General features: G+C 41.9%; 1 protein-coding gene across 2 annotated transcripts; it reads left to right on the top strand.

The window, feature by feature from the left end:
* Positions 1 to 276: 276 nt before the first annotated feature.
* PNPO (pyridoxamine 5'-phosphate oxidase) lies at positions 277 to 16,346 on the top strand. 2 transcript variants are annotated; one of them, XM_058184353.1, is made up of 7 exons: positions 277 to 398; positions 2,031 to 2,155; positions 2,252 to 2,351; positions 8,568 to 8,621; positions 10,340 to 10,468; positions 13,788 to 13,858; positions 15,444 to 16,346. In XM_058184353.1, exons 2-7 carry the CDS (start codon positions 2,100 to 2,102, stop codon positions 15,607 to 15,609), a joined length of 576 nt encoding a protein of 191 aa, XP_058040336.1. In that variant the 5' UTR covers positions 277 to 398; positions 2,031 to 2,099; the 3' UTR covers positions 15,610 to 16,346. The 2 variants fall into 2 exon arrangements, with proteins under 2 accessions (XP_058040336.1, XP_058040335.1); XM_058184352.1 differs by lacking the exon at positions 277 to 398 and adding an exon at positions 412 to 614.
* The last annotated feature ends 2,714 nt before the right edge of the window (positions 16,347 to 19,060 follow it).

Genomic DNA, 19,060 nt, shown 5'->3' with positions numbered 1-19,060 from the left:
GGACTAGATGACCTCCAAGGTCCCTTCCAACTCTATCAACTGTTTACGTAGTTTTTACCCCGCCCTTTTGCTGTTTCTAAATTTCTCGAATTCTCCTTTTAGAAATTTCGGGTTGTATTCTTATTGGTTGAGAGTCAATATTTCAGACAGCGCAAGACTTTAAACCTTCTTGCATCGTTCGATTACAACTTTCAGAATAATAATAATAATTAAAAATGCTCGCTTTTCATTGGGTTCACGGACCCCGCCTTCTGTCTTCCTATTCGCAATGTTGTAGTTCTTTTCTTTAATTAGCCGTGATGAGAGAAAGCAGATGAGAGAGAGACTGAATGCTGCACCAATATTTCTGATTGGAATTTAGACGTTTTTCCCCGCCCTTGAATTTCTGACGAGCGAAGGTATAGACAATTCTGAATGTTAAGAGTCTGGCCGCGTCCCTTCTGTTCGCGCATGCGCTCTGTTCGCGAAATGTGACCTTAATGTTTAAGTTCAGGGGTCTTCTGTGGCTTCGGGCTTCGAATTCAATCATCCCTCGTAGTTCGGGTCAAGTTCAAAAATCTTCTCATGCCATGGATTTAGGATCTCTTCGGAAAAACTACAGGGGGGATGAAGAGGTGAGACATCTCAATGTATTTCAAGGATTCCGCATAGGGAGAATGTTAGCAAGGGATTGGCGACAGCTCTGAATTTGTGCAAAGTGCGCGGCGTTATTTGCAGTAGTAATCTTGGGATCTGATCTCGGGACCGATGTTTTGTTCTGCCAAAAATAACAACGGGATTCTAAAGATGATGTTTTACAGAGAACCCTTTTCTTCAGTGGGAGATCGAATCTCGGGAATGCTTCTGCTGTATAAATGGGTCTCGGGCGCAGGATTTCAGGATCGCATACAACCATTTTATAGTTTTGCAATAGTAAAATAAACAATGAAATGAAATAATTAAAGCAAATGCCGTGTGTCAAATTAAAATGGCTGAGAAAATATGTATCTTTCAATTGTTTGGATAGGAGGTAGCTCCTAAAATTAACTACTGAAGGTTTGCTTTTTATTTAAAATAAGAGTGTGATGGTTGGGTCTCAAATGTGTAGAGATCGAACAGGAATGTGTAAGTGGAAATTTATTTATTTTATTTATTTATTTATTTTGTCACAACAGTATATATAAGCATAAGCATGAAAATAACTATATAATATATAAGCATATATATAAGCATAAGTATGTAATAACTATATTAATTGGATATAATGAAAGGAAACAATAGGACAGGAACAGTAGGCACGTTTGTGCTCTTATGCCATGTTTAAGAACAGTTATAACCCAAAAAAGGCAGCAATGGAATAACAGCAGGTTGTGATAAGAAAAGCTAAAAAGGGAGCAGTGGTGCTGCTAGATAATTTTAGATCTGGGACTGAATAACTTACAGGAAAGGAGTCTTTAAACCACTTTGTGCATTTTTTTTTCTGTTATGAAGGATTCAGTTCCCCTTTTCCTTTGAACCACTTGGCTTGTCGCTTTACAAATTACATCTATGTTTCCCTTAGTCAACAACAACAAATTTATGTTGCTTAGATTTTTATCACAGCTTTTTTCATATACAACTCAAGGTGACAAACTTACCAATAATCTGTTTTCCTCTTATTTGCCCAACAACAAGTTTATGAGATGAGTTTTACTGAGAGAGAATGGCTGACTCAAAGTTGTCCAGCTTGTTTTTCATGCCTAAAGCAAGAATAATTAGTCTCTTAGATTCTAGCCAACACCTTAACTACTACAAGCAAAGTCTCGTTTTCTTATAGAAGGTAATTTTCTTATAGAAAATTATAGAAACCTGTCAATTGTAACGGGAGGGGGGAGCTGTTTAGATTTTTGATTTGTCGACATCACTGGAAAGCATGTACTGCATCAAAATAGAAGATGCAATGGGAATGGATGAAAGAAGATGGATCAACCTCATTTCAAGGAAAAGGAAATTGGTACTTGAGATTGAAAGGGATTGCTAAACACACTTGCTTTCTACTTTCACCCTTCTAGGCTTTTGAGGAGAAACATCTCACATCCCTAAATCCCATTAAACAATTCTCTGCATGGTTTGAAGAGGCCATGAAGTGTCCATCTATTGGAGAAGTCAATGCTATGTGTTTAGCCACTTGTACCAGGTAAAGTTTGCATCCTCATAGCTTGTTTTTCTGCTGCTTTGTTATCTTTCTGTGTTTTATCTTTCTTTCTGTTATCTGATTTTTACCTCTTCTCAGGGAGGGGAGACCTTCTGCTAGGATGCTGCTTTTGAAAGGATTTAACCAGGAAGGCTTTCTTTTCTTTACCAACCATGAGAGCCGGAAAGGAAGGGAACTGGTGAGTGTTGCCTCATGAAGAATAATTATTGGCAAAAGACTGAAGCTGATATGCTGAAAGTCTTAGTTATGTATAAAAATGATCTATGCATTGCGGACAGAGATGAGAAAGGGAAGCAACAAATTAGTCAGAATTTTATTCCAGTTCAAGAAAAAGTGAAAACTTTGCTTCTTTTGCATATTTCTGCTTTTGTTAGTCATGATTCCATAAAGAATATGAATGTTCAACCTTTTGACTAGCCTGGGCCACATTGACTGAAGAGGAATTCCCTTGGATCGTATATAAAATATATAATATAATTAATATATATAAATAAGAGCGGCATCATGGCCTAGTGGTGAAGATGCTCGCCTTCCAATTGGAAGGCTGAGAGTTCAATCCTAGGTAGGGGTAGATGTTTTTCTCCTAGGGCACAAAAAAAAAAATCTGCTGTGAACTCCATGTAAGCGTCAGGAACAGCATCTGGCCAGTAAATGCTGAGCTCCATCCAGTTTCCATGACTCTATCCTAAATAGGGACTACAGGATCTTAAAAAGGGAGTTTTAATGTATATAAATTACATAATAATGTTAGAAGTTTATGATCTTATGAGGCTGCATTACTAGCCATCCAGGGTCTCATGAGGTCTGTGGGCCATGGGTTGAATACACCTTTTCTAGAACCTGGATGGTAATGGTCTTACCAGAGCTTCCCCTGTTTGTTATTACTGAAGTTGTGAGATTTATTTAACTTACTTCTATAGTTTTAGATTCTACATATGTTATAGCAGCCTTTCTGCGGCATGCCGGGCTACAGATGCATTGGACCACAGTTCTTGCGATTTCAAGCTTGGCTGGTCATAATGGGAATTGTCCAATTTACTTGAATAACACACAGTGGGGAGCTGTGTTCTGAATAGACGCTTACAATGTTAAGAATTTAAATCACTTCTATGGATGTTTGCTCTAGTTTCACAATGCTAAACTTACTTAAGATGTGTGACAGAAACATTTAAGCATAATAAAATGAGCACGGATGTACTGGCTGGCCAGTGGCCTTTAACAATTGTTGAAAGAAAATTTCCTGTGTTCGTTCCCAGCTAGGAAACAGTCACCAATGCTGAGAAGAAATAGACATGGAAGCAGCTGCCAGAAAAGGGATCCTTTAATTCAGGAAGGCAAGAAAAGTAGTGACACAGCTTGAGCGTTCCTGGCTTGCAAGCAAACTTGGAAGTGTGACTCTGAGCCTTTTATTCTTAATTCCCCTTTGAAGCACCATAAGTCTCAGTTAATTTCAGATGAGGGAAGGCAGAAATCTTAACAAACATATCACATGGTTGCATGGAAGACAGAGAGGAAGAGAGAAATTAACAAACAAAGAAAAACTCCAACATTCCTATATATGATCTAATTTCTTTCGGTGTTTTAAAATCAAAAATACCATCTTCTGGCCAAAGTTGCTGCCCTGTCCTGTCCTTAATCTGAGCCCATTCCTTGCCAATTACCTTTGCTCTACTCTTTTTTTATACTGACAAGGACAGGCACTAGCCTCTCATGCCATGCCATGAGCAGATTACCTAATGGGGATCCAAGTTTGTCCCTCGAGTTACAGCTTCCCAAGTCCACTTCAGATGTGGGGTTCACTTTGACTTAGCTGGGCTCTACCTGTTGCAACTGCTGCTGCCTCGGTCTATCAGTTTTTGGACATTCCGGTCCGGGGAGGACTTTGCGGTAAGGGCAGTTCCTCTCTCTTGGCTTACCAGTTTCCGGACTCTTTGGTCCAGGAAGATTCTGCTTTTCCCTTCAGCAGAGTAAGGGCACTTCCTGAAATGGGCTCTAGCTAATCAGTTTAACCAGGGCTTCTGTCGTGTCCCACTCCTCTTCTGACGGCCGGGTCTGGGAAGTCTGTATCAAGCGTGGCCACGAAGCCTCTGCAGCTTTGCCAAATTCCTGTCAGAATTCTCAGGGCAGGCAGGAATCCAAGGTGTGACTTCAGCAACCAGATGAGACTTTGCCTGACTCAAGGAATGCCAAAAAGCAGATCCTTTATATAGGCCATGAGGTGTGGCTCCATGACTCAGCACTTATCCAGGCCTGCCCCTCCCTTCCTTTTGCTGACGTCGCCTCTCCATTCTCCGGAAGCGGGGATCTGTCCACTGTGTCTTTTCGTCCTCCTGCTCAGCTGCCGGCAATTCTAGCTCGTGGCTGGTTTCATGCTCACACGCTGTAGGGAGGTTTGTTTGCTCAGTCTGTCCGGGCATGGTGCTGGGGCTGGAGGCATGCCAGGCCATTCTTCTTCACTATCAGTCTCTGGCTCAGATAGCAGGAGATGGGAGGGGCCCGGCTGAGGAGAGGAGGGCGGGCGAGGCACAACAGCTTCCTTTCTCTTTCACATCATTCTGCCATTACCCACTCGGCTTCCTTTCTCTTCTTGCAGAAGGTCCCATGCTTCGGTCCTCCCCCTTATTTTCCCGGGTCCTGCCGGTCACTGCTTTGACAAGCTAGCAGCAGGCCAGGGGCGGCTAGAGAGAACACGAAGGGAATGGGATCCAGCTGTTACCAGAGGAGGAAGCCCCATACACACACACACTCACACACACTTTCATTCACTAGGTTACTAAATTTAAAGAGACAGTACTTACCCTCTTTTTGACAGCTGTTGAGCACAAGACTCAGAATCTCCCTTAGCTCCAGGCAGGGTCCATGGGCTTCTACTCTCAGACAAATGGTCTGTGCTAGGTAGTGAACCTTCAGGCCTTGTCTGGGAGCTGGCTGTGAGTCCCTTCGTGGTCGCCAAATTGTTGGAAGAAAATTTCCTGTGTTGGTTCCCAGCTGGGAAGTAGTCACCAGTGCCAAGAAGAAATAGACATGGAAGCAGCTGCCAGAAAAAGGATCTTTTAATTCAGGAAGGCAAGAAAAGTAGTGACACAGCTCGAGTGTTCCTACCTCCAAGCAGACTTGGAAGTGTAGTTCTGAGTCTTTTATTTTTAATTCCCCTTTGAAGTTGTTGTTGTTGTTGTTGTTGTTGTTATTATTATTATTATTATTATTATTATTATTATTATTATTATTATTATTATTATTATTATTATTAATTCGATTTTTATACCGCCCTTCTTCCGAAGGACTCAGGGCGGTGTACAGCCAGGGTAAAACAAACGGTACAATATACAATTAAAATACAGATTAAAAAACTTATTATATAGTTGGCCTAAAAACTTTAAAATATATAAAACTAAAAACCCCTTAAAATTAATAATAAAAATTTAAAACCAATAAAATTTAAGCCAGCCCCGCGCGAATAAATAGATGTGTTTTCAATTCGCGGCGGAAGGTCCGAAGGTCAGGTATTTGGCGTAAACCCGGGGGAAGTTCGTTCCAGAGGGTGGGAGCCCCCACAGAGAAGGATCTTCCCCTGGGGGCCGCCAGCCGACATTGCTTGGCGGACGGCACCCTGAGAAGTCCCTCTCTGTGAGAGCGTACGGGTCAGTGGGAGGCATGAGGTAACAGCAGGCGGTCCCGTAAGTACCCAGGCCCTAAGCCATGGAGCGCTTTAAAGGTAGTAACCAAAACCTTAAAGTGGACCCGAAAGGCCACAGGTAGCCAGTGCAGTCTGCGCAGGAGCGGTGTTACACGGGAGCTATGCGAAGCTCCCTCTATCACCCGCGCAGCTGCATTCTGGACTAACTGAAGCCTCCGGGTGCACCTCAAGGGGAGCCCCATGTAGAGAGCATTACAATAATCCAAGCGAGAGGTAACGAGTGCATGAGTGACCGTGCACAAGGCATCCCGATCAAGGAAGGGGCGCAACTGCCGAACCAGGCGAACCTGGTGGAAGGCCCTCCTGGAGACGGCCGTCAAATGATCTTCAAACGACAGCCGTTCATCCAGGAGAACACCTAAGTTGCGCACCCTATCCTTTGGGGCCAATAACTCGCCTCCAACAGTCAGCTGCGGCTGCAGCTGACTGAATCGGGGTGCCGGCATCCACAGCCACTCCGTCTTGGAGGGATTCAGCTTGAGCCTGTTCCTCCCCATCCAGACCTGTACGGCTTCCAAACACCGGGACAGCACTTCAACAGCTTCATTGGGGTGGCCCGGGGTGGAAAAGTAAAGCTAAGTATCATCAGCGTATAGCTGGTATCTCACCCCAAAGCCACTGATGATCTCACCCAACAGCTTCATATAGATGTTGAACAGAAGGGGCGAGAGAATCGACCCTTGCGGCACCCCACAAGTGAGGCACCTCGCGGCCGACCTCTGCCCCCCCTGTCAACACCGTCTGCGACCGGTCGGAGAAATAGGAGGAGAACCACCGATAAACGGTGCCTCCCACTCCCAAACTCCCTAACGGGTGCAGCAGGATACCATGGTCGATGGTATCAAAAGCCGCTGAGAGGTCTAATAGGACCAGGGCAGAGGAATAACCCCTGGCCCTGGCCCTCCAGAGATCATCCACCAACGCGACCAAAGCTGTCTCCGTGCTGTATCCGGGTCGGAAGCCAGACTGGAACGGGTCTAGATAGACAGCTTCATCCAGGTATTGGGGTAGCTGCCGTGCCACAGCACTCTCTACAACCTTCGCAACAAAGCGAAGGTTGGAGACCGGACGATAATTACCCAAAATAGCTGGGTCCAGGGAGGGCTTCTTGAGGAGGGGTCTCACCACCGCCTCTTTCAAGGCAGCAGGGAAAACCCCTTCCAACAAAGAAGCGTTGATAATCCCCTGGAGCCAGCCTCGTGTCACCTCCTGAGTGGCCAGTACCAGCCAGGAAGGACACGGGTCCAGTAAACATGTGGTGGTGTGGAGCCTCCCCAACAACCTGTCCACGTCCTCGGGAGCCACAGGGTCAAACTCATCCCAAACAGACTCAACAAGACGGGCCTCCTCTTCCTCGCTTGGATCATCCCAATTTCGGTCCAGACCATCCCGGAGCTGAGCGATTTTATCGTATAGATAACCACTAAACTCCTCGGCACGTCCATGCAAAGGGTCATCCCGCACCTCCTGATGAAGGAGGGAGCGGGTCACCCGAAACAGGGCGGCCGGGCGGTTATCTGCCGACGCAATGAGGGTGGAAGCGTAGGAACGCCTCGCCTCCCTCATTGCCACTAGGTAGGTCCTAGAATAGGACCTAACTAGTGTCCGATCAGCTTCGGAACGACTGGACCTCCAAGTACTCTCTAGGCGTCTTCTCCGGCGTTTCATCTCCCTAAGCCCTTTGGAGAACCAAGGGGCCGGGCGAGATCTGCGCCGGGTCAGAGGCCGCAAAGGCACGACACGGTCCAAGGCCCCAGCCGCGGCCTGTTCCCAGGCCATAACTAGTTCCTCAGTCGAGCCGTGGGCCAGATCCTCAGGGAATGGCCCAAGCTCCGTCAGGAACCTCTCAGGGTCCATCAGGCGCCTGGGACGGAACCAACGTATAGTTCCTGCAGCTTGATGGGTTTATTTGTATGCCTCTAGTTAAAGTGGTTGCCTGTTCCTGAGGCTTTGTCTTTCCCATCCTGGAAGTTAATTCTGCCAGGAAAGAGGAAAAAGGGAGTTTCAGGTGAGTTATTTTTAGCCTGATTCCCCTTATCTTAATAGCTCTACTTAAGTATTTCTATTGTCAGCTCTGTAGCAGGGCTGCTCTGTGTTTTCCTTTCAGTTGGTGCTGCTTGGTTTTCTTAAAGGGGGAAGGATTGGCTTGAGTTTCTTGGCACTGTTTTCTAAAGTTTCTGGCACTGTCCTTTTGCGGTATACTTCCCAAACTATAAATTGCTAAAAGGAAAGAGGCTTCAATGAATTGACATGCCCACATCAGTGCTGAGTTCAGGTCCAACATCTCTGTCTCTTTCTGGGTTTGTAAACACCAGAAACAAAGAGGCTGCAGAGCTAATGGAGAAACCATTTCAGTCTTTTGAATCCTTGCACTTTATAATATGTTCTAGGTATCCCTAAGCTAAATAGAGCTGACCAAAGATGATATTATTTCCTAACAGCAAGGATTTTCCTATTAGTGCAAAATAAGCAGTTCAGGCAACAAGGAGCAACTGAAGAAAGGCAGATACTGAAGATTATATTCTCTCTTTCTTCTTATATTTATTAGCACAAACCCTCCATCAAAAAAAGAAAAAAAAATCAATTATCATTTTCTCAGTCTCACTTTTAGAGATTTCAGAGGTGTTTTTTATTCAAAGGCAATAATAGTTTCCCCTCCCAATTGTTTTGTATTGCTCTTTTCCACATTATTTACAGGATTCCAATCCATTTGCTTCAATGGTCTTCTATTGGGAGCCTCTCAATCGCCAGGTAAAGTGTGTATTCTTTTATTTTAATATAGACAGCTGGGGAGAGAGAAGACTCTGGTAGTCACACTTGAACTTTTTGGAAGCTAAGACTTCAGGAAAGGTTATCACAGATTGTCCTTTCAATCTTACCTTTGTAGTTTCACTCTATAAAGTGAAGACTTGAGCCGATGGTTAAATCTTGCTGCAGCCAGTATTTGCTTCCCTCTGATTTATTCAATGTGGAAAGTTGACTCCTAATCTTATTAGAGAATTGCTTTTGTGTTTCCAGACCTGGGGATGGTGATGAGTCTGAGGTATTGATACTTCAGATTGTTTCAGAATTTCTTAGCTTGGTGCCAATGAAATCATCATTTAAGAGAAATGTGGGAAGAAACTTCTTCTTACTCTTCTTTATCTGATTGGGGGAACCTGAAAATAGAGTAGTGGTTCTGCTGACTGGATCTAATGTTAATCTTCAGAAAGTGTATGGGGACTAAAGAACTTTTTATTTTATCTTCCTTTGGCCTGAAAACATAACAAGCCAAGAGATAGTATCCATAATTGATAGGCTGGAGCTTTGGAGTATTGTTAGTTCATTTTGGAGTATTTTAGGGAATCAATTTAGAAACAATGTGGCAAAACGAATAGTCCTTGAGTTACAACCATTTGTTCAGCAACAGTTAAAAGTTATGGTGCTGCTGAATGTATGGTACTTAGCCTGGTCCCTGAAATTATGGAAATTGCAGTGGTTGTGTGATCAAACTTTGGGCACCTGGCCATCTGCCTTCACTTATGACCTCAGGGATGTTCCTTCTGCACCCTTCTTTCCATGCTGACTTAGTGTACCTGACCGGGCCTGCTTTTGTGAAGCAGCTGCTGGCCCCTTCATATGTGGCAGTTTCCTCACAATGACTGGGAAGAAGGCTTCACATAGCCAGGAGCTTCCTCGCTGAGGGCCTCGTTCTTCATCAGCAGTGGTAGAAGGAAGACAACAAAAGTCATGGGGCTGCAGAGCATAAGAGTGCTGGGACTGGGAATTTGCATCAAACTGTTGGGCTAGGGTAGCTGAGGGTCCACATTAACAGCTGGGCTGAGCTTGGAGGGGAGGCTGCAGCTTCTTGGGGCAGCTTTGGCTCAAAAGCGTCTTGCAGCCCCAAAAACCAGATAGACTGAGAATCCCCTGAACTGGCAGTGTGGCAAGCAGTACCAGAGCCATGGTTTTCTGTGGCTGCATTCCATCCTGCAAAACAGGATCCATGTGACCAGAAGGCCAGAGATGATTAGGGGGAATAGGCAGTTTACAGGGGTTGAAGTAAGGGATGTAGTTCCTTATTTGGGAAGAAAAGATTGAGGCTGGGAAGGATCAAGTGAGAAATGGTCCGGATTGGGAAGAGTCTTCAACTAATGACCAATGGGATTTAGGTAACAATGGCAACAGGGATTCTGCTGTTGCTAAATGATATGCTCATGTGGCATCAACCTTTATGAGTACAGTGATTATTGATGGAAATTCTGGTGACATTACCATTGTAATTTAAGGACTATAAAGATTAAAGTTTGATCTCAATGGGTTTTCCTACTTAATTACTTAAGCTCTGGTGTTCCCTTTTCTTTTAATTTGCAGTAGTGAGAAAACTTGAGGTGAGCTATAATTTTAACCATATAAAAATCTCCCTGTCCTGTAACAGAAGCACATCCTTATTTGCTTCTCTTTCATTCCTTGAACTATACATCTTGCAGGTACGGATTGAAGGCTCTGTAGAAAGGCTTCCAGAGCAGGAATCAGAGAAATACTTCCATTCGCGTCCAAAAAGTAGTCAGATTGGGGCTGTGGTGAGCCATCAAAGTACAGTGATTGCAGACAGAGAGGTGAGGAATGGTAGTGCTCTGTTTTTCAGTTACATATTTTTGAGAAAAAAAGGGACAACCAACATTGAAACATTTCTGCCTTCACATGTAGATTATATTGCATTTTCCCCAATCACATATTCAGTCAGTCTCCTTGAATTTGTATGCCATGATTCTTTTCATTATAAAACATTTATAATAAGAGCCAATTTCATGTAGTGGTGAAGCTGTTGGCTTACAAACCATGAGACTAAATTCTAGGTCTCCCATAGGCATTGAAAGCCAGCTGGCTTACTTTTTTTTTTTTATTTGCATTTATATCCCACCCTTCTCCGAAGATTCAGGGCGGCTTACACTATGTCAACTTTGGGCAAGTTATTCTTCCTCCTCTTGGCCCAGAGAGTTGATGCTGTGGGAATATAGGAGGAAGAAGTATGGATTTAAAAATGAGATAAAAGCTAATTATAATAAGCTTGAAGAATTGAGATAATCCCAAAACCAAACTGGGTGGACATCAAATGGATATAAATGTTGAGTTGTTCAGAGTGAATATTCTTTATCAGAACAATTGAATTACATTTTAAACATCAGTCTATGGAAAAAATGATGAAATCTGAATCACTTTGTGCTACAGAAGGACTAGGGGAGACATGATAGCAGTGTTCCAATATCTCAGGGGTTGCCACAAAGAAGAGGAAGTTGGGCTGTTCTCCAAAGCACCTGAGGGTAGAACAAGAAGCAATGGGTGGAAACTGATCAAGGAAAGAAGCAACTTAGAACTAAGGAGAAATTTCCTGACAGTTAGAACAATTAATAAGTGGAACGACTTGCCTGCAGAAGTTGTGAATGCTCCAACACTGGAAATTTTTAAGAAAATGTTGGATAACCATCTGACTGAGATGGTGTAGGGTTTCCTGCCTGGGCAGGGGCTTGGACTAGAAAGCCTCCAAGGTCCCTTCCAACTCTGTTATTATATTATATTATATTATATTATATTATATTATATTATATTATATTATATTATATTATATTATATTATATTATATTATATTTTATTATATTATATTATATTATATTATATTATATTATATTATATTATATTATATTTTATTATATTATATTATATTATATTATATTATATTATATTATATTATATTATATTATATTATATTATATTATATTATATTACAGTTGGTAATCTGACACCTTTCAGATGTTATAACCTAAATAGTCCTTTGTTCGTTGGGTGCGATGAGAGTTATATCCAAAACATTGATGATAGGTTGCCTATCTGTGCTTGTGTAGATAGTCACTGTAACTCTGTTATAGGTAATGTGTGGAACATTAGAAAGACAGACTAACCATGAAACCCGCCACAAACCACTGAGAGATATAATTTTTCATGTATATGACTCTCCCTGCCAAATTAGAAAGCTCAGAATGTTGAATTTAATGTAAACACATTTAATGCATGTTAGTCAGCCTTTCAAAAGTTAAAAATATACTAAGATCTGTTGATTAGCACAACATGCTTGCTCATCATCAGTGGCCAGGAAATCCATGTAAAAGAATGAGCACATATAGGTGAAACTCAAAAAATTAGAATATCGTGCAAAAGTTCATTTATTTCAGTAATGCAACTTAAAAGATGAAACTAATATATGAGATAGACTTATTAAATGCAAAGTGAGATAGTTCAAGCCTTGATTTGTCATAATTTTGATGATTATGGCTTACATCTCATGAAAACCCCAAATTCACAATCTTAGAAAATTAGAATATTACATGAAATCAATAAAACAAGGATTGTACATAGAACAATATCGGACCTCTAAAAAGAATAAGTATGCATATGTATTCAGTACTTGGTTTGGGCCCCTTTTGCATAAATTACTGCCTCAATGCGGCGTGGCATGGATGCTATCAGCCTGTGGCACTGCTGAGGTGTTATGGAAGACCAGGATGCTTCAATAGTGGCCTTCAGCTCTTCTGCATTGTTCGGTCTCATGTCTCTCAACTTTCTCTTGGCAATGACCCATAGATTCTCTGTGGGGTTCAGGTCAGGCGAGTTTGCTGGCCAATCAAGCGCAGTAATCCCATGGGCATTGAACCAGGTTTTGGTACTTTTGGCAGTGTGGGCAGGTTCCAAGTCCTGCTGGAAAATGAAGTCAGCATCCCCATAAAGCTCGTCTGCAGAAGAAAGCATGCTTCAAAATCTCCTGGTAGACGGCTGCATTGACCCTGGACTTAATGAAGCACAGTGGACCAACACCAGCAGATGACATGGCTCCCCAAATCAACACAGACTGCGGAAACTTCACATTGGACTTCAAGCATTTTGCAGTGTGTGCCTCTCCATTCTTCTTCCAGACTCTGGGTCCTTGGTTTCCAAATGAGATGCAAAAGTTGCTCTCATCAAAAAAGAAGACTTTGGACTTTTTTTCTTCAGGTAAGACGCTTCTGCCATTGTTTGTTGTTCAGGAGCGGCTTGAAGCCCATGTCCAGGATCCGTCTGTGTGTGGTGGCTCTTGATGCATTGACTCCAGCCTCACTTCACTCCTTGTGAAAGTCCCCAACACTTTTGAATGGCCTTTCCTGACAATCCTGACCAGGCTGTGGTCATCCCTGCTGCTTGTGCGCCTTTTTCTTCCACACTTTTCCCTTCCACATAACTTTCCATTAATGTGCTTTGATACAGCACTTTGGGAACATCCAACTTTTCTTTTGCAATTACCTTTTGAGGCTTTCCCTCCTTATGGAGGGTGTCAATGATGGTTTTCTGCACAACTGTCAGGTCAGCAATCTTTCCCATAATTGTGATTCCTACTGAACCAGACTGGGAGATCATTTAAAGACTCAGGAACGCTTTGCAGGTGTTATGGCTTAATTAGCTGATTAGAGTAGGAAACTTTGAGCCTAGACTATTGAACCTTTTCACAATATTCTAATTTTCTGAGATTGTGAATTTGGGGTTTTCATGAGCTGTAAGCCATAATCATCAAAGTTATGACAAATCGAGGCTTGAACTATCTTGATTTGCATGTAATGAGTCTATCTCATATACTAGTTTCACCTTCTAAGTTGCATTACTGAAATAAATGAACTTTTGCACGATATTCTAATTTTTTGAGTTTCCCCTCTATATGCTTTTGCAGAGTAGGTATAAGTTCCTCTATGATGGACAAAAGTCTTGAAAAATAGCGTAAATCTGCACCTTGGTAATCTATGAGAGTATATGTAGAAGGCTCCATTAGCAACTTAAATATAATACCAGACTTGTTCGTTTTTGCTTGTTGTGATGATCTGCTTGAGGACTTCATAGAACTGTCCCTTCTGTTAGTATTTAAGGAAGAAGAATGCAGAACTAGAGGAGAAATATCGAGATGCCCAAGTGCCTAAGCCATCGTACTGGTGAGTTGGACCTTCATGTGCATTTTGGCAATGTGTGTTTCTACTCTGAATTCATCATTAATTCACTGTCAGCAAGAATTCATTGTGGTCTTTGAAACCTGAATGGTTACAGGTAGTTACAACTATTTGTTTAGCGACTGTTTAGTTACAACTGCACTGAAAAAAATGACGTACGATTTATAACTTCATACTTACAACCAGTTCCCATAATCAAATGATAAAAATTTCGGTGCTTGGCAACTGGCATGCATTTTTAAATATTGCAGTATTGTGAGTCATATGGTTTCCATTTACAGCCTTTCCTTCCAACAAGTCAATGGAGGAAAGTCTGATTCTCTTAATGTGTGCATGACTCATTTAAGAGCTGCAGTGATTAGTTTAACAACCTTGGCAGAAAAGGTCATAAAATTGGACATGACTCACTTAAACAATCTCCTTGCTTAGCAACAGAAATTGTGATCCCACTGTGGTCAAGGACTACTTTATAACAATGGATAGCTGGCAACTTTAGCCTGTGACAAGACAAGTGTGGAGTGAAACAAACTGAAATGGCTTTCCATTGTTAACCCCGCTCATGTATCTCTTTTGATATTAAGCTAACATGAAATTTTTTTCTATAGCCATTCTCTTGGATTGTCATTTGGGTATATGTGTACTTCCTAGATAGAGTCCTCAACTCCATATTTTTACAATTCAGATTCTACTTCAGAGGAAGCTACAAACTTTTATAATTATGTCAAATTAACAAAGCTTATTTATATAACTCCGTCATTTTGGTTTTGCATAATTTTATGTTAGCCATAAGAGGAGTATAAAAACAAATTCTAACTTATTCTAATTCATATTTAAGCATGGCACTGACCGTCATCTCTTCCAGTTTTTTTTTCACTACAGGGACCAGAAAACTATTTTATTTCAAAATAGGAATTTGAGGTTAATGGATAACTGAGTTCTAGGCTTAGTGCAATATTCTGTGTCCAACAATACAGTGATTCTTGGATAGATACTAAGTTTTTCTCCAGGGTTCATTATTGTCATTGACAAGTGTTTTTGTGAGCCATGCCTCTAGTTCTGGGTTAATGATGAGTGAGAAAGTAATATTGTCCTGGCTTGCTTTTATTAAGTTAAGACTGACTATCTTATGAGACTTGCCCTTTATGCCACGGACAATCTGCTGACTGAGTGCAGCCTTTGGACTTTTTTTATGGTTCTCCCTCCTTCTACATTCTTTTCCTTGCTACTTTAGCTATTATAGTTACGCTGCATAAGAGACTACAAAATATTTTCCTTAGGATTGCCAAGAGGGGTAATGCTGAAATATCTATACATGTCCAGAGATCCTGATAAGATGGCCATTTCCTCCCTGCTTATGTCCCACCTCTTGGCCCATCTCTGTTAAAAGGAGATAAGTTCCCCCTACTTGAATGGAGGATGCCTTTGTGGGGATGTTTATTTTGTCTTCAACCCATTGCCTTATTGGCTGTAACCTTCTGGCCTGAATTGTTCAGCCTAGTCTGGACTTATAGCTTGTAGATCAATCTAACTTTTAATGTCCAGCAACTTGCTGTGGTCCTCTTTTTTCCAGGGGAGGATACATCTTAAAGCCAGACGTCATAGAGTTCTGGCAGGGCCAGACCAACCGCTTGCATGATCGCATCGTCTTCCGATATCTCCAGGACAGCAGCACATCCTTGGATCCTATGACTCACAGAGGGGAGGGCAACTGGGTATATGAAAGACTCTCTCCTTAAGCAGCATGCAGGATTTGTCTTTAAATATACACGGCAACATCTCTGATCCCAACCCTACCCAAGACAGAGAAGATGAAGAACCAAGAGAATAAAATCCTGGGTCTGCAGTAAGATGACCTGTATTCAGATTTCTGCCAACCATAAGTAATTTTGGACTAGCCCTTAACTATCCACCTATTTCATGTCACAGTTTTTGTGAGGACAAATTGAGGGTTTCTTCAGTGCAAACTTATTGGGGCTAGCCTAAAAATGTAGTTTTAATGGGGTTTTAGTTTTATTACTATTGTTAGCTTTTTAGTATTTCGGCCACTAATTATATTAATGTTATTGTGTTTTTAATTTTTTTTAATTTACATTTATATCCCGCCCTTCTCTGAAGACTCAGGGCGGCTTATAGTGTGTAAGGCAATAGTCTCATTCTATTTGTATATTTACAAAGTCAACTTATTGCCCCCCCAACAATCTGGGTCCTCATTTTACCTACCTTCTAAAGGATGGAAGGCTGAGTCAACCTTGGGCCTGGTGGGACTAGAACCTGCAGTAATTGCAGGCACCTGTGTTTTAATAACAGGCTATCTTACAGCCTGAGCCACCACGGCCCTAATAAATAAATAAATAATTTGTATTTATTATGTCTTTTAAACTGGCTGTTAACCGCCCTGAGTCCTTTGGGAGAAGAGCGGTATACAAATTTAATAAATAAATAAACAAACAAACAAACAAGCAAACAAACAAACTATCCTGAGGATATGTAAGAATGGGGGAATCTTAATGAAAAGGATTTAATTCTCAACAACCATAACCCCCACCCCCCCCAAATACTTTCCAGAGATGGGGAGTAGCACTGGTGGGCAGTAGTGAAATCTGAACTGGTTTACTACCAGTTCGCTGGTTGCACATGCACATTGCATGCACGCATGTGCTGTGCACACCAAATGTACACCAAATGTGAGGTGCACGCAGTGCATGCCAAAAGGACGCATGGGGTAAGTAGAAGAGTGCGGGGGAGGGTGATCAGCTGTGGCATGCAATTTTTTTTTTACTTTTAAAAGCATTTTTTACAACCTATTCTGCCAAATAAGTTGTAAAAAATGCTTTTAAAAGTAAAAGAAAGGCTCTGACGATCGCACAACTCAGCTGTGATCATCAGAGCCTTTTTTTAACCTTTTAAAAGCATTTTTTTACAACCTATTCTGCCAAATAGGTTGTAAAAAGGTGCTTTTAAAAGTAAAAAAAGGGTTCTGACGATCAGGCAGCTCAGCTATGATCGTCAGAGCCTTTTTTTATCCTTTTAAAAGCATTTTTTTACAACCTATTCAGCTGAATAGGTTGTAAAAAATGCTTTTAAAACTAAAAGGCAATCTGACAATCACGCGGCTCAGCTGTGATCGTCAGCCTTTTTCTTTTACATTTAAAAGCATTTTTTACAACCTATTTAGCCGAATAGGTTGTAAAAAAATGCTTTTAAAAGTAAAAAAAAGGCTCTTGACTATCAGGCAGCTCAGCTGTGATTGACAGAGCTTTTTTTAAATCTTTTAAAAGATCTTTTAAAAGAAGCGGTAAGTGGGTGGGGGATTGGGTGGGCATGGGCGGGGGGCCCCAGGGATTTTTACCAGTTCTCCGAACCACCCACCACCATCGGTATCGGATTGGCCGATCCAACCTAAACTGGAAGGATTTCCCCCTTGCTGGTGGGTGAACATAACAGAGTGGCCTAGTTTTGTAGTTTATATTTTGTAGTTAAATCAATAAAATTCTGCATTCAGTGATAATAAATAGATTGGATTTGGTTTTCAAAAACTTCATTACATTATCTAGGATAGTTAAAGCATCCTGTACTAGAGAGGCAGTTTGATGTAGTGGTTAAAGTGGTTTCTGAGCCAGAAACTAGGAGAAACTAGTGGGTGACTTGGTGCTAGTCACTCTTACTCAGTCCTAGGAAGAAAGCAGTGAAAAAACTATTTCTGAAAATGTTGCCAAGAAAAATGCATAGACTTATCCAGCCAATCCCTGGAAGTCAGGACTTACTGGAAGGTATTAAAGGGGAAGAAAAAAACATTTCTATAGCCCCTGCACAAAATGTGCCTTTTGACTCAATCCAGCAGTTAAGATGCATTGCGAGCAATGTGGACTCTGGAGCCATAATTAGAACTAATAGAAAAACAAGATCAGATCATCTGTGCCAAATGCAACAATTGGTATTTATAAAATAAACAAGACTATATAACTAGCTGTAAACTTAAGAATATCAGGGATGGGAATAACAACTGAAAGGTCAGTCTTTTTGCTCTGATCTTTCACTGCCTATGTTTTTAAACTTTTCAACCTGTAAAATGAGATGGTTGAGGTAATCAAATCCCTTCTCACTGGAATTGCTGAAGATTGGTCACAGTTTCCTACCAGTCTGAATTAAGAAATATATACACATACAATAATATAAATTCAAAATAGGTATAGCATACTTTTTAAAAGACAAATCTTCTCAAACCTAGAAAAAGCAGGAATTTCCAACTTTGGCAATATATGTGGCATGTTTGTGTGTTTTGCCTCATTAGCCTGCCACCCATAGTTTTCAGTTTTATTAGAGGTAGCTGTTGGCCATTGACAATTTATTCAGCTGACTATGCTTTAGAAGATGCTTTCTTAAAAAATAGAGGCATTGAAAAGTGAAAGTGGATATCCAATTTCTATAATTTCTAGTTGTTCCTTGGAAACAATATGCAAAGATAGAATTTGCATCTCTACTTGCATCATGGGAGAAATAATGTGTCCCATCTGATTCTATCTGAAAATCACCATACAGTAGTTCTTGACTTGCGACCGTTCCGAGGCTGACTGGACACTAGTTAGGTCCTATAGTAGGACTTACCTAGTGGCACTGAGGGAAGCGAAGAGTTCTTACGTTTCCTCCCTCATTGCGTCGGCAGAAAACCGCCCGGTGGCCCTGTTTCGGGTGACCCGCTCCCTCCTTCATCAGGAGGTGCGGGATGACTCCTTACAGGGCCGTGCCGAGGAGTTTAGTGGTTATCTATACAATAAAATTGTTCAGCTTCGGGACGGATTGGATCAACAGTGGATAGATCCAGGTGAGGGGCTGGAGACACGTCTTGTTGAGACTATTTGGGATGGATTTGACCCTGTGACTCCCGAGGACATGGACAGATTGTTGGGGCGGTTGAATGCCACCACATGTTTATTGGACCCGTGCCCCTCCTGGTTGGTGCTGGCCACACAGAAGGTGACACGAGGCTGGCTCCAGGGAATTATAAATGCTTCTTTGATGGAGGGTGTTTTCCCTGCTGCCTTGAAAGAGGCGGTGGTGAGGCCCCTCCTCAAGAAGCCCTCCCTGGACCCGGCTGTTTTAGGAAATTATCATCCTGTCTCCAACCTTCGCTTTGTGGCGAAGGTTGTTGAGAGTGTGGTGGCACGTCAATTACCCCAATACCTGGAT

This window comes from Ahaetulla prasina, chromosome 4 (assembly GCF_028640845.1).
Source record: "Ahaetulla prasina isolate Xishuangbanna chromosome 4, ASM2864084v1, whole genome shotgun sequence".
NCBI lineage: Eukaryota > Metazoa > Chordata > Lepidosauria > Squamata > Colubridae > Ahaetulla > Ahaetulla prasina.
Note: the sequence above shows the minus strand (reverse complement) of the source record. Positions and strands in the feature narration are given on the sequence as shown.

Excerpts from the sequence above, each read along its gene's own strand:
- PNPO (XM_058184352.1), top strand. The coding sequence starts at position 480 with ATGTTTAAGTTCAGGGGTCTTCTGTGGCTTCGGGCTTCGAATTCAATC. Across the intron at positions 2,352-8,567 it reads GCCGGAAAGGAAGGGAACTG|GATTCCAATCCATTTGCTTC; the intron begins GTGAGTGTTGCC and ends CATTATTTACAG. Across the intron at positions 10,469-13,787 it reads CAGTGATTGCAGACAGAGAG|TATTTAAGGAAGAAGAATGC; the intron begins GTGAGGAATGGT and ends CCCTTCTGTTAG.